The sequence below is a fragment of the Cynara cardunculus genome, unplaced genomic scaffold (assembly GCF_001531365.2).
Source record: "Cynara cardunculus var. scolymus isolate 2C unplaced genomic scaffold, CcrdV1 Un_Scaffold_2543, whole genome shotgun sequence".
In the NCBI taxonomy this organism is placed as follows: Eukaryota; Viridiplantae; Streptophyta; class Magnoliopsida; order Asterales; family Asteraceae; genus Cynara; species Cynara cardunculus.
Window position 1 is genome coordinate 14044 of NW_020201128.1, and position 14124 is coordinate 28167.

The 14124-nt window shown below is 37.4% G+C and overlaps 1 protein-coding gene across 1 annotated transcript; it reads left to right on the forward strand.

Annotated features, from left to right (window-relative positions):
- The first annotated feature begins 6954 nt into the window (after positions 1-6954).
- LOC112503117 (rho-associated protein kinase 1-like) lies at positions 6955-7737 on the forward strand. Its single transcript, XM_025107186.1, has 2 exons — positions 6955-7092; positions 7156-7737. The coding sequence occupies exons 1-2, from the start codon at positions 6955-6957 to the stop codon at positions 7735-7737; spliced, it is 720 nt and encodes a 239-aa protein (XP_024962954.1).
- Positions 7738-14124: the final 6387 nt, after the last annotated feature.

The following is a 14124-nucleotide window of genomic DNA, read 5'->3' on the forward strand; positions in this document are numbered from 1 at the left end:
AGTCCTTGATTTTTCCATTTCATCGGCAACAAGAGCAAGAGGTCCTCCAATGGATACCTTTTTCTTCATTATGTCGCTTTCTTGCGCTGCAAGAGTTCCATACACGTCATGAAGAGACCAGCCATCTAAGTCTTGGTTTGGTTGTAGAGACATGGATAGCTGAGTCCATTCATCGCCTAGACTTTTCAGGAATAAAACATTGTTTTCTTCCTTGGTTCTGATGATATCATTTCTTCGACATTGATTTATCAATGTGTTGAAGCGGTCATGGGTCTTTTGTATGGGTTCATCAGAGAGGGCTTTGAAGTTGGTGTAATCGTTAAGACATTGTGCTCTACGATTTTTCTTCGTCTTTGCTCCTTCTTCCAGTTGACTTGTCAATTCATCCCATAGTTCTTTCGCAGTGGAGCATGTATCAAGGGATTGAAAGATTTYATTGGGCAGGGCCATGATTATCAATCTTTTGGCCTTTYTGTYAGTTTYGACTCTTTCTTTATCATCTTCGTCCCAATTTCTTTCATCTTTTGGCATGTAATATGCTGGAATTTCAGTTGTGGTATTTGTTCCTGGAACTCTTGGAACTAGAGTTTNTTGTTATGCATATGTATTAAAGATACATTTTGATAGTTCATGTTTTATAATAATACTATTTTAGTATTATGAGAATGATGATGTGAATTATATGTATTTGGAATATGAGGGTTGTTACATAAAATCTTCTCGTTGTTCTACCTCATCAGAAGAATTTGTAAATTTAATTGAAAACTCGGGACCACAATCAAGATATTCAAATTTATATAGAGTCGGGGAATAATATAAAGCTTTTCATAAAAAATTTGGATTTTCGTACCCCAACCCTTCCAGAGGGTTAAAAAAATCTTGTTTAGAAATTTTTTTTTATCAGTCTGCCCTCTTTTATATAAAATTTCTTTCTTAGACTTCAATTTTTTATTGAATTATTTGTAAATCAAGCTTACTTATTTTAACCATTAGTTTTTCATTAACTAATTCTAACGATTTATATCATTCCTTGGAATCGGATAATTCGGCTTTTAAGATATTGGATTTTTCATTAAATATTTTAGATTCAGATAACAAATATTTAGCCCAGTCCAAGTTTCCAGCATTTTCATCAAATAATTTGATGTATTTTTATTTTTGCGTTTGTAATTCTTTTTCAAAATTATTTGAACGTATTTTTTCTGTTTTTAGTTGTTGCTGGAAAGATTGGAGTTTAAGCATTATCTTTTGCATCTGTTTTATACATGATTTCTCCAATACCTCTTCTTCCATTTCAGTACTATGTTCTTCTCCTTCATCTGAAGAACAATTTTCAGTTCTAGCCATCAAGCATATATGTGCAACAGCTTCAGATTCGTCCTCCTCTTCGGTTAAATTCAACCAATGATCATCTTCCGCCATGAGTGCTTTCATCGCATCTCGTTGTTTTGAGAGAAGAAATTTGTTTTTGTAGTAGTCGGTATTTCTCATTACCGGCTTTCTGCAGTTTGCAGCGAAATGGCCTAGCTTACCACAATTATAACATTTTGTATGATCATCAGCTACGCCTTTTACAAATATCTTCTTATCTTCCGGCTTCTTCTCATACTTCTTCTCAAATCTCTTTTCTTCATATTTCTTTTTCTCACCGAATTTATCTTTAAATGCGTATTTTGAGCTGGATGAGAGTTTTTGATTGTTCGAGTGCGGCCGTTTCTGAAACTTCTTTTGGAATGCCTTAGTTAGCATCGCCATGGCATGTTTGATTTCAGATATTTCAGAGTCTGAATCCGAGCTGTTACTTTCTTCAGTTGCTAATTCGCTTGACTGGTTGATCTCCTTAACTTGTTTCCCATATCTGCTTTTTCATTTCTTCTCAGTCACAAAAGCCAAAGCATCAACAACTTCCTTCTCTTTCTTCTTCTTAGAATCTCGGACCTCCAAAACTTCTTCCTTGTTCTACTTTAGAGTTTCATAAACCTTATGTATGTCAATATCAGATAACGATTTGTTAAATCTGATATGCTTAGCATAAGGTTTCCACTCTGGTTGAAGGTTGCTGAGGAATTTAACATTTATCTCTATGACAGTTTTAGAGATTCCATTCTTAGTCAGCTCATTAAGCAGTCTGGTAAGCCTATCAAAGACATCGTCAAGGCCCTCTCCATCTTTAGCCTTGAACTCTTCATAAGCAAATATACAATTAGTAATCTTCAACTGAGTTCCCACATTGGAACCCATCATCATCTTTTCAATTTGAACTCACATGTTGTGACCAGATGATTTATGGTTGTCAATACTGGTGTAGAAATCGTTGGTCAGTGCTTGCATCATGTAAGATTTGCATAGCACATCAGCATGGGCTCTCTCCTTCTCTTCCGCAGTGTATCTGAATTTTTCTTTAATGACTCATTGTGCAGGTCTGCCTTCTTCAGGAACAACATGTGTCTCTCTGTAGAACACAACAGGACCTTCCATCAACGATTCGATAATCAGATCATCTTCTTTCATTCTCTCAATGAAGTTGAGGAGTCCATCCCTTCATTGGTTATAGTCCCCTCTAAACAACACATGTATCTTGGTGTCAGTACCAATAGCCATTGCTTCTCTTGAACTCATTTTCTCAGTTATGTATGATATAGAATCAACTGCAGTTCAAAATTTGTAATAAAGGATTAGGATTCAAAAAATATTTCAATTAAATCTCAAACAAGGATTTGCACACATTCAAGACTTAGAAAAATTTAAGCACACAAACTTATCCGGATTAGAAATCCGGTCAAGCTTATTCGGATTAGAAGTCCGGACAAAGAAGATAGTCTTGAAATTCTAAGCAAAACAAGTTATCCGTATTAGATATCCGGACGACACAGAGATTTAAATCGCACAAAGAATTAACAAATCCGGATGAGAAATCCGGTGAATTCCAACACTTAGTCAAATTTCACACAAATAAGAAATTTCAAATCGGATGTTTCAAACACTTAGTCAATTTGCGAAAATGAAATACAGACGTATAAAGTCAACAAGTCAACTAAGTCAACTAGTCAATGTACGCACAAATCCGCTCAAAATTCAAATCGCTCAATTATTCAAACAACTTTAAATCGTTCAATACAACAACTAAATCGCTCACCAAGGAAAGTCAAAGATCGTTCAATAATCCGTTCAAAAAATCAAGGTCAAAATACGATCAACAAACTGTTCAAAAAGTCAAAGTACGACCACTTAAATCGCATACAACAGTTCAATTAAACCACACAAATTAAATCGCACAATACTACACTTAAATCACACACAAAATCGCTCAAGTTACAACTGGATTGTGAATAAATCGCACAATTCACAGAATAAATCGCACAATTCACAAAATAAATCGCACAATTCACAGAATAAATCGCACAACACAGAAACGATTTACCAGGTGGATTAACCTAAATCGCTCACTAAATCGAACAAGAAGCAAACGATTTACCTTTAAATCGATCAAGACTTACCCGGTTTAACCTAAATCGCACAATCAATTCACAAAATATCACAAGACTTAAACCGTACAAGCTTTAAGCGATTTACACTTAATCCGGTTAAGAGTTATACGGACTAGATTCAAGCAAAAACACAATTTTTAACACTTTTCACCAAAAAATGGATCAAAACTTGCAAAAATATGAGTTTTTGAAGAGCACAAACAGATTCAGAAAACTCAAAAAACGATCAAAAATAGTTTAAATCTTGATTAAAATCGAAAATGATGTGAATCAAAGTTGTTTAGTATGTAAATGCGAATTCAGAAGTATGAATTATATCAATTAACAATCAAAAACTAAGCGATTCAAGCAAAAATTGCGATTCTGGATGAAGAACACGATGAACAGTTTGAAGAATATCAAGAACAAATGATAAATCCTCTAAAATTCGTGCAAAATACTCGATAATTCTGTTTAATCCTCTAAACAAATTGTTGATCCCAGATCTCTCAATAACACTAATAATCTAGTTATGAATAACCAAATTATAGTGTTTTAACGAAGAAAGTTATGAAGTCTCAAAGATAAAATATGAATATTAAAGAACAACTTTGAGCTTCAAAGGTTTTACTTTATAAAATATGAAACGTAAAACAAAGAGTAAAAAGCCTTTTTCTCTCTCACATGCGCTCTTTTTACAATAGACCTAATCATCTATTTATACTAGCTGGCTAATACTAAGATAACTATGTATTGCTACTTTCTAGCGAATAGTCTAGCTAATAGATAAAGTTTATCTTTTACATGGATAAGCATTATTAACAAGATAAACTATAATTCCAGCTGTTGATTTGTGATCTCCAGCCGTCATTATCAATGTGATGATTTCATCCTTATCTTCAAATCTTCATTGCACGCTTGGATGAATACTTAAAAATCTTCTAAGTGTTTGTCTGTCCAGAGCATCGATGAGAACGCTTCTTTCCATCGCATCGTCCATCAGTCCTCTGGTTGAACTTCGTCCATCGGTCCAATGTTCATTGATCCTCTGGTTGGTCTTTCCATCGATCCAATGGTCTAACTTCGTCCATCGGTCCGATGGTTGTTCTTTCCATCGATCCTCTGGTTAGTCTGTCCATCGATCTAATGGTCGAATCCAGACTTGGTCGTTTCTGCCTTGATGTCTTCATTGGTCTTCTGGTTCTTCATCACTTGTTTGTTTTTCATTACTTTTTACATTTTGCATTGTGGGGTTTAACAATCTCCTCCTAAGTAATGAAATAACAAACTCTAATCTAGACACATATGAAGAACAGACACTAATCTAGAAGAAAAACATCAACTTCCAAGTTTTCATTGGATGACAATTTTTTTTTTCATTGGTGTTGTGATGGTGAGGTGGTTGGTTCTTTATCGGTTGAGGAACTCAACACGATGGGTTATGGGGTTGTAGCTAAGGGAACTTGGTTAAGCGGTTCATCATCAGAGGGCAAGGCCTCTAGTTCCCTTGCTTGGGTTTCTTGAGGTGATGGTTRGTGTGGTGGTGATGGTTGCGTTGGTGCAGCGGATGGAGATGTATATGCAGCCGCCGCCTTTGTCTCCCCCTCACGAGGTCCAAGACCTTGATCATCAGGGTCTTGGTCATCGTGGCGTTGTCGATTGCTTGGGCGGCTGCTCGAGCATGAGGCGCAGAACTGTATCAACAAAGGCCTGGAACTTAGCCTTGGTGACTAGATCGACTAAGGGTGTAACCCCTGCAGCAACGGATGCTGCAGGTTGTGCCTCTGTTCCTGAGGCGCCTTCTTGGCCTTGTTTGAAGGCAGGCCGCGAAGGACTTCCATCATGTCCTTGATAGCCTTCGAGAGAAGAACTATCTCGTGATGTTTGGACATCTTCTTCCTCTTCTTCAGCTTCAGAGGCTGAGTAAGTGAATCGGATGTGTGTACCCTTTTGTAGAAAAAATACCGAGGGTAGTGGTGCACGAAATGAAGATCGCTCTGAACGATCTATGGGTTCAACATCAAAAGCAACATATGCGTTTGTGTGTGTGAGAGGTTGTGGCAAGCCCTGAGGCAAAGGGGCTCTTATCTCTTCATCACCTCTCTGTTGAGAGAGGGGTGATGGGGTATGAGATTCCTCGGCTTGTTCATCTCCAGAGGCTCGAAGGTTGGCCTCTAGATGGCTAGCTTGGGTTTGGATTGGACTGGGTCGTTGTGTTTTAATATCTCTTTGGCTTTGATCGCCAGGGATAGTGGATGTAGGTGCCCTTTGGATAGTAGGTAGGGAAATATGTTGGTGAGGGCCGGGGGAAGCACGAGTATCATCATCATCATCATCATCATCGTCATCATCCGATAAAGATGATGGTTGTGCTCCCTCGCTCGGAGGGGGGGGACGGCTCTAAGTGCTCCGGGGTAGCTGCTCTCGGTTCTTGGGACAGCATGGAGCATTCATAGGCTTGACGTATCTCACTTGTCGATGGAATGACAGTGAGCATAGCCCTTGACAGTGGTCTGTTGATGCTGTATCCTTCATTCGAAAGGGTTGGGCGGTGTCCTTGCATTTTGTAGACCGGGGTGTATGTCTCTGTTGCGGGGATTTGTGGAAGACGTTTAAAAAAATWGAATTTAAAATCTCATCTAATTGTAAGATTAATACTAATTACGAAGTTTTGGTCTTCTAAAAACTGATGTTATAGTTTTTAGTCATAAAAGCTGCAATTTNCGATGAGAATGCTTCTTTCCATCGCATCGTCCATCAGTCCTCTGGTTGAACTTCGTCCATCGGTCCAATGTTCATCGATCCTCTGGTTGGTCTTTCCATCGATCCAATGGTCTAACTTCGTCCATCGRTYCKATGGTTGTTCTTTCCATCGATCCTCTGGTTAGTCTGTCCATCGATCCAATGGTCGAATCCAGACTTGATCGTTTCTGCCTTGATGTCTTCAATGGTCTTCTGGTTCTTCATCACTTGTTTGTTTTTCATTACTTTTTACATTTTGCATTGTGGGGTTTAACACAAATTGCTGCAGTTTGCTCTGATACCAATTGAAATGCCCAAAATCATACAAATTCAGAATTAATCTTCAAGATGAAGATCAAGAATATGAGTAGAGAGAATTTTCACCAACAATCTTCTTTGTATTTCTTGAGAGAGAATATTACAGCACTAATCAGATTAATTGCAGAAGTTAATGACAATTACAAGACTAATCACTATTTATACTAAATAAATCATTAAAGCCTAATATTACAAAGCATAATAAAAGAGAACTTGAATACAACATTAACGCACATACTTGAACCCAACAAGAAATAATGAGAAGAAAAACTTTGTTAAAGGGGTAGCTGATGAGAATACCAAATGCTACAACTATGGCAAAAGGGGACATTTTGGTGTTAATTGTAGAAAGCCAGTGTCCAAGAACACTGACTATTACAAAAATAAGTTCCTTTTGTCAAAACCAAAGGATGCGAGAAAAGCTTTAATGGCTGAGGATGACCATTGGCTGAACTTAACTAATGAGGAAGAAGAATCATATCCTGTTGCTCATATATATCTGATGGCTAGGATTGAGAATGATATATCTGAGGATGCGGAAGAAAAAGCAAATTTGAGTGATGAGGTACTTGAATCTTTATGTTTGGAACAGATGTAGAGAATGATGTTAAAATTACAAGATTTTCAGCAAAAACTTAAATTTGAAAAAGATCGAGTTGCATCTTTAGAAAAAGATCTTAAAATGCAACAAGAAAGATACATTAAGCTTAATAGTGAAAATGCTGGAAGTTTTGCATGGTCTCCATCTCTGCTATCTGAGAGCAAACGTTTTACTGAAAAAACGGATATCTTGAACAAAGAATTATCTGAATTACATGATAAACTTAAATCTTTGGAATTAGTTAATGATGATCTGGTTGTAAAGAAAAGTACTCTTACTTTACAAAATAAGGTTTTAAATGAAAAACTCAAAGACGTGGAAGAAAAGTTGTACAAGAGAGGGCAAACGGATCAAACTATTTTTCAAAATAAACCAACCGAGACCATTAATCCAAGGGAAGGGTTGGGATACGAAAATCCGAATCGTTTAAAGAAAACTCTATATTTTACTCCAACGATTTATAAATGTGAATATCTTGACCTCGGTCCAGATTATCAAATCAGGTTTATGAAATCATCAGAGGAAGTGGAAAAGCAAGAAGACTTGAACAGGCAAAGAAAAGATAAAATGCAAGTTCCTTTTTATTATACTGAACTAAATGAAAGTTAGGAAAATAGAGTTCCTGCTCTTTCAACTGACAATTTTCATAGTTATTCAAAAGCAGAACTCGAATCAAAACCGGTTGAACAAAAGTATTATACTCCTACTCTAATTTTAGAAAAAAACAAGTTGTTCAACTGGAAAAGATTTTGAATGAAGAAATACTTTCTTTCCAAAAATAAAAGGAAGTTTTATTGAATAAAACTGAAAATTTCTAAAGTTCTAAGAAAGAAGAGGAACCTACCAAATCTGAGTATTTTTTATGTTCAAAACCTTTTTGTGAAACCTTTGAATCTGATGAGATAAAATTTTAAAATGAAGAGCTTAATTTTTCTCAAATCTTAAATTCGGATTCATGTTTAGATAAAGAGATTGATAAATTTGATTTTTCTAAGCAACTACCCAGTCATGATGATTTTTTTAAATGAAAATGATAAGACTGAGGATTCTGATAAGGTCTCTGATTTTGAAAATGATTTTCCTAAAAATTCAAAACCTGTTTCTGAGAACATTTATTACAAAAAGAATAAAATCACAAAGCATTCAAAGAAACAGAAGAAGAGTGTTAATAAAGCTCATCGTAAAAGTAAATCTAAAGAGTGTTAATTGTAATTATATAATAAAATGGAAATTTGATATAAATGATTTTGGATTAATAATAATTCCATTGGCTGCGGTCTATTTGGAATTGTTTTGTGAAAAGTTTTAATGAAGAAATAAGGGTGGCATATCAAGGAGAGATGTATCATGGGATAAGGGTGGCATATCAAGAAGAGGTGTACCATGAGATAAGAGTGTGTTAGACCCCATAATTTATAAGTGTAAAAGTAATGAAGAACAATAAGTGATGAAGAACCAGAAGACTGATGAAGACGTTAAGGCAGAATTGACCAAGTCTGGAGAAGAACCAGAGGGTCGATAAACAACCAAAGATGCGATGGAAAGAGCATCTTCATCACCCCTCTAGTCAACAACACTTAGAGTTTTCTTCAGCAATTCAACCAGAGGCATACGATGAGAATATGAAGATAAGGTTGAATCATCATCCCATGAAAGACGGCTGGAGATGACAAATCGACAGCTGGATTTCAAGTTTATCTCGATTTAGCTTATCCATAGTTTAGATAAACTTTATTTGTTAGTAGAAGATTAGCTAAATAGTCTCACTAGATAGTTATCTTCTAATTAGCCTTCTAGTATAAATAGGTGATTTAGGCCTATTGTTAAAAAAGTCGCTTTTACGTTTTTCATGTTGAATAAAGTGAAATCATTGTCACTCAAGATTATTCTTTGAATGTTCATACATTGTTCTTGAGTGTTCATCATTTTATTCATTAAAACACTATAATTTGGTATTTCTTAACTCGATTATTAGTGTTATTGAGAGATATGGGATCAACAATTGGTATCAGAGCCAATTGATTGTTTTTCCAATCAAACGATCATCCAAAATCTCTCAATTCACGTTTTTTTATTCACCAAAAACGTAAATTTTCTCTCTTCTAAAAATCCTCAATGGCCAACTGGAATTCTGCGTATGGTGTTGGCTCACTCACCAAGCCTCCAACTCTTCAACGAGAAGAGTACCCGCAATGGAGGATAAGGATGGTAAACTTCTTGGAAGGAATGGACAGGAACCTCCTGCATCTGTAATGGAGGGGTCCTTACCTTCCACAGACTCTTCTCCCAAGAGTCCCAGGAACAAATACCACAGCTGAAATCCCTGCCTATTACATGCCCAAGGATGAGAAGAATTGGTATGAAGACGACATAGAACGGGTTGAGACCAACAAGAAGGCCAAAAGACTGATAATCATGGCCATACCCAATGAAATCTTCCAATCCCTTGATGCATGCTCCACAGCCAAAGAACTATGGGATGAACTGGCAAGCCAACTGGAAGGAGGGGCAAAAAAAAGAAGAATCGTAGAACACAATTCTCAATGAATACACCAACTTCAAGGCTCTTCCTGATGAACTGATTCAGAAGACATACGATCGTTTCAACACATTGATTAATCAATGTTGTCGAAACGATATCTCCAAAACAAAGGAAGAAAACAATGTTTTATTCCTTAAAAGTCTYRRCGATGAATGGACACAGYTGTCKATGTCCCTTCAAGCAAATCAGGACTTAGACGGCTGGTCACTCCATGACGTATACGGAATGCTTGCTGCACAAGAGAACGATATCATGAAGAAAAAGGTGCCCATCGGTGGAGGGGCTCTTCCAGCTGAAGAGAAGGACGTTTCAAGGACCTCCACCAGAGATCATAAGAAGAAAGGAAAGAAAGCACTGGTGGTAGAATCAGAATCTGAAGACGAAACTTCTGAATCAGATTATGATATTAAAGCCTTTGCCAAATCTCTGGCCTTGATTACAAAGCAGTTCCAGAAAAAGTTCATCAAGAAACCCTATGAACGAAAAGAATTCAAGAGGGAAAGGTACCAGTCATCCTATGAAAGGAAGTCATCTAAATTTCATCAGAGGGAAGAAAGAAGAGATGGAAGAGAAGAGAGAGAAGAAAGAAGAGAAGATAGAAGAGACGAGAGGAAAGAGGACAAGGATGGAAGGAAAAATGACCTCCGCTGCTTCAGGTACGGAAAACTCGATCATTTTTCCAAAGAATGCAGAGGATGACCGGTAAAGGATGCTGACTATTACAAGAATAAATACAAGTCCTAGAGTGCGAAGCTTGATGGCTGAGAAAGAAAACTGGGTGTCTGATTCTTCATCCGATGAAGAAGATAAAGCACTCATCTGTCTGATGGCCACGTCCAATGTAGAATCTGCCTCCAACTCTGATGATCATGTATATGAGTCTACTTCCAATGAAACCAACTCTGCTCCATCTGAGATAGAGTTAAGGGTGATAAAACTTTCAGAGGATTTCTTTAAATTAAAAGAGAAATTAAATTTTGAAAAATCTGAAAGAATAAAAGTGGAAAAAGAAGCAAGTTTCTACAAAAGAGAGACTAACCTTCTAACCGAAGAAAAAACCGAACTTGCTAAGGAAAAGACTCGCATCACTACATTTAAGAAATCTGAGGAAGATAAAATTCTGGAACTAAACAAACGAATAACTAAGGACTTAGGAAAGAAAACTAAGGCCTTAAAAGAATCAGAGGCAGAGAGACTAAACTCAGTTGCTCTTAAAGATTTCTTTCAAAAGGAATGGGAAATCCTTCACCAGAAGCTTCAACCAATGAACTTCTGATGAAGAAATACAAGGATGCCCAAGATGTGTATGAAAAGTTAAATGGTCAAACGGACACTCAAGGGATTGGATTCAATGAATTGGACTCCTTCATCGAATTAAARAAATCCACCMTTGAATCCACTTTCAAACTTGGATGCATTCAGAAACCCGACTTTATTCCAAAACCAAAAGCAAATTTTAAAAGAGTTAAAGTCAATGGAAAAACTGTCGTTTTAAGACAGGATTTTGAGAATGTGGTGTACGAGAACAGTACATGTAAGAATTCTGATGTAAGGAATGACACCTCCAAATCAGAGACCGATGGAAACCTTATGGTCAAACCAGAGTCTCTGATTGTCAATCTCACTTCATCAGCAAGTACTGTTGATAAAAAGGAGAATCCTAATGAGGAACCATCAGCTGAGGAGTCGATGAACCATCCAAGTAAAACTGGAAGTTCATCTAAGTCAGAATCGATGAAACCTTAGACAGATCACTCTGAAGCATCAACCTCTGAACCCACTCCTCCCACAGACATTCATGCTAATTTTAACTTCGAGAAATCAACAAGAGACTTTCTCGATTCCGAATCTGAAGAAGAGATAATCTGTGAATCATCAGAAATCATTAAGAATAAAAAGCCTAAAAACTTCAAATCCTCAATGAAAACTATTATTCCATCATTGATGAAATATTCGGACAAAGGAAAGGGAAAGTTGAGGAATAGCAAATCTGCCAAAGATAACTCACAAGGCCCTAGTACATCTTTCAAGTTTATCAAGTTTACTCGTGAGCAAAAACAAAAGTGGCCTGCCTCTGAGAAAACTAACCACCACTTTTCCTCTCATTCAGCTGAAGAAAAGCAGACCTTCCTTAGGAGAAACGAAGTAAAGCCAAAGACCACCTCAAATAAAAAATTTGAACTAGATAGGAAGTTTGTAAAAACAACTGATGCTAGGACATAATTTACAACTCCTGCATTTACTTCTTCGTTTCCTTCAAATAAAAAGAACGTTAGACATACATATTCAAAGCATCATAACTGTCAATGTTTAACTCTTTTACAAAACMTGAGGAATCACATGTTGACACATCACTGCATATTCTCCCAACACGTTTATCCATACAAAGTTAAAACCAATGAAAACGTGAAAAAGCCCAAATCCAAGGGCAAGGGAAATAATAATAATCCCAAGCCTACAAAGGCTAAGGGTAATGAAATGAGAGTGATACCCCCTACTAACAAACGTGGACCCATAAAGAAATGGTACCTAAAACCCCTTAATTTGTCTTGCAGGACCAGCATGTTCAACCATGGTACATGGATTCAGGTTGCTTCAGGCACATGACTGGTGACAAAAGTCAGCTGACTTCCTTCATCGAAAAATCTGGAGGCTCTGTGACTTTTGGAGACAACAGCAAGGGTACAATCAAGGGATATGGCACTCTCATCAAAGGCAACATCTCCATCAGCAAAGTGGCTTATGCTGAAGGTTTGAAGCACAACTTACTAAGCATAAGCCAGTTCTGCGACATGGTTCTTGAAGTTAGGTTCCGCAAAGGTTTCTGCATCATAGAAACAAATCCCGGTCAAACAATCATCAAGGCAAAAAGAGAAGGAAATATCTATCTTCTAGATTTTGAATCCTCTATGCGACAAGACACCCTTTGTCTTGTGTCTCATAAGAGCGATGAAAATTGGCTATGGCATCAAAAATTCTCACATCTCAACTTTGATGCACTACAAAAACTAGCCACACAGAAGTTGGTCAAGGGAATTCCGGATCTCAAATTTGAAAGAGATCATCTTTGCTCAGCCTGTGAGATGGGAAAGCTAAGACGGGCCTCACATAAAACCAAGTCAGAAACCTCCTGCACCAAACCCTTGGACATGGTACATATAGACCTCTGTGGNAATGAGAGCTAACAATCTCCCCCTAAGTATGAAAAAGTAAATTAGTGCTATAAAATGCAAGAGCATGACTTGATTGAAAGGAAATACAAAACGTAAAAGATAGAGTTTGATACAGGCCCTATGCAAGCTCGAAGTCCTTCTGGCTGTAGTATTTAACTTGTGCGCACATAACTTCTATCAGCCTTATGAGTGAGATGGAATAGGTAGACCTTCTTTCCATGTAGACATTTAGTATTTTATGCATGTAGAGGACATCATACACACAATGATTATGGAAGTCAGCGTCTGTGAACTTGTAGAGGTTTCCATCCTTCCTTTTTACAACAAATTGAGCAAAGAGTATAGACTTCTTCAGCAGAGTCCTTGGAGAGATAGTCACTTGAGGGCTTGTGCCTGAGTGGTTAGGGCTTGTGCCTGAGTGACCTCGTTGTCACTTGAGGCGTTCACAGATTGGGCGGAAGCAGTTGAAGAAGACATATTTGCTTGTTTTGTTGAGGGAGAGGGAGTTGCAGGTTTTCTTTTGAGAGGGAGTTGTAGGTTTTGCGTTCGACTAGGAGTTATGGGAGCGTAAGGTTTAAAATGGGGGGAAAGAGGGTATTTATAGGTAGGGTATTTAAAAAAAATGAACCGTCAAAAGTAATGAGTGACAGTAGGATAAACGGTTCAAATTAATCTGACACGTCGTATGGGGAAGACGCGCGATTGACGACGTGCGCCCCCTTTTTCTGACACGCGCGTGTGAATTGTTACCCTTAACCACAGAACCACACGCACCATATCAATAGACGAGAACTATCAAGAGAGTTCTGTCAGAGGCCTAAGGGTTATAGAGTCTCTATGATATGTGCCGGGCCTTCTGTTAAGTGTTGTACCTTTATACCTAAAAGGTTTTACCAAAAATCCACAGAGAGATGAGTATATTGCTCAGCACAAACCACAGAGCCTCTGTTAGAAGCGCCAGAGGTTCTGTTGAGATGACTTTTGAGAACAAAATATTTCAAAACATTTTTAGCACCTTCTGTGGTTTTAAGTTTTAGAAAGCTCCCCCTCTGAGCCAGCTTCCTTGGCTCCCCCTTGAATAAAAATTATTTTAAAAACATTGTGAAGAAGTGCCACAAAAGATCCGTTCAAAGAGGCTCTGTAAACAGTCACAGAGGTTCTGTGAAAAGTCTTTTGTGAGCTAAAACAGTTTATTCTTCTAAAGGTGTTATCTTTTGAAAAACAACTCCCCCTTAACCATGCAAGCTTCTGCATGATTAACCTGTCAACTAAAGAATCAAG

Bases quoted from the DNA above. Each gene is read 5' to 3' on its own strand.
- LOC112503117 (XM_025107186.1), top strand. From the start codon at position 6,955: ATGGCTGAGGATGACCATTGGCTGAACTTAACTAATGAGGAAGAAGAA. The intron at 7,093-7,155 runs GTACTTGAATCT...CAAGATTTTCAG, and splicing joins AAGCAAATTTGAGTGATGAG to CAAAAACTTAAATTTGAAAA.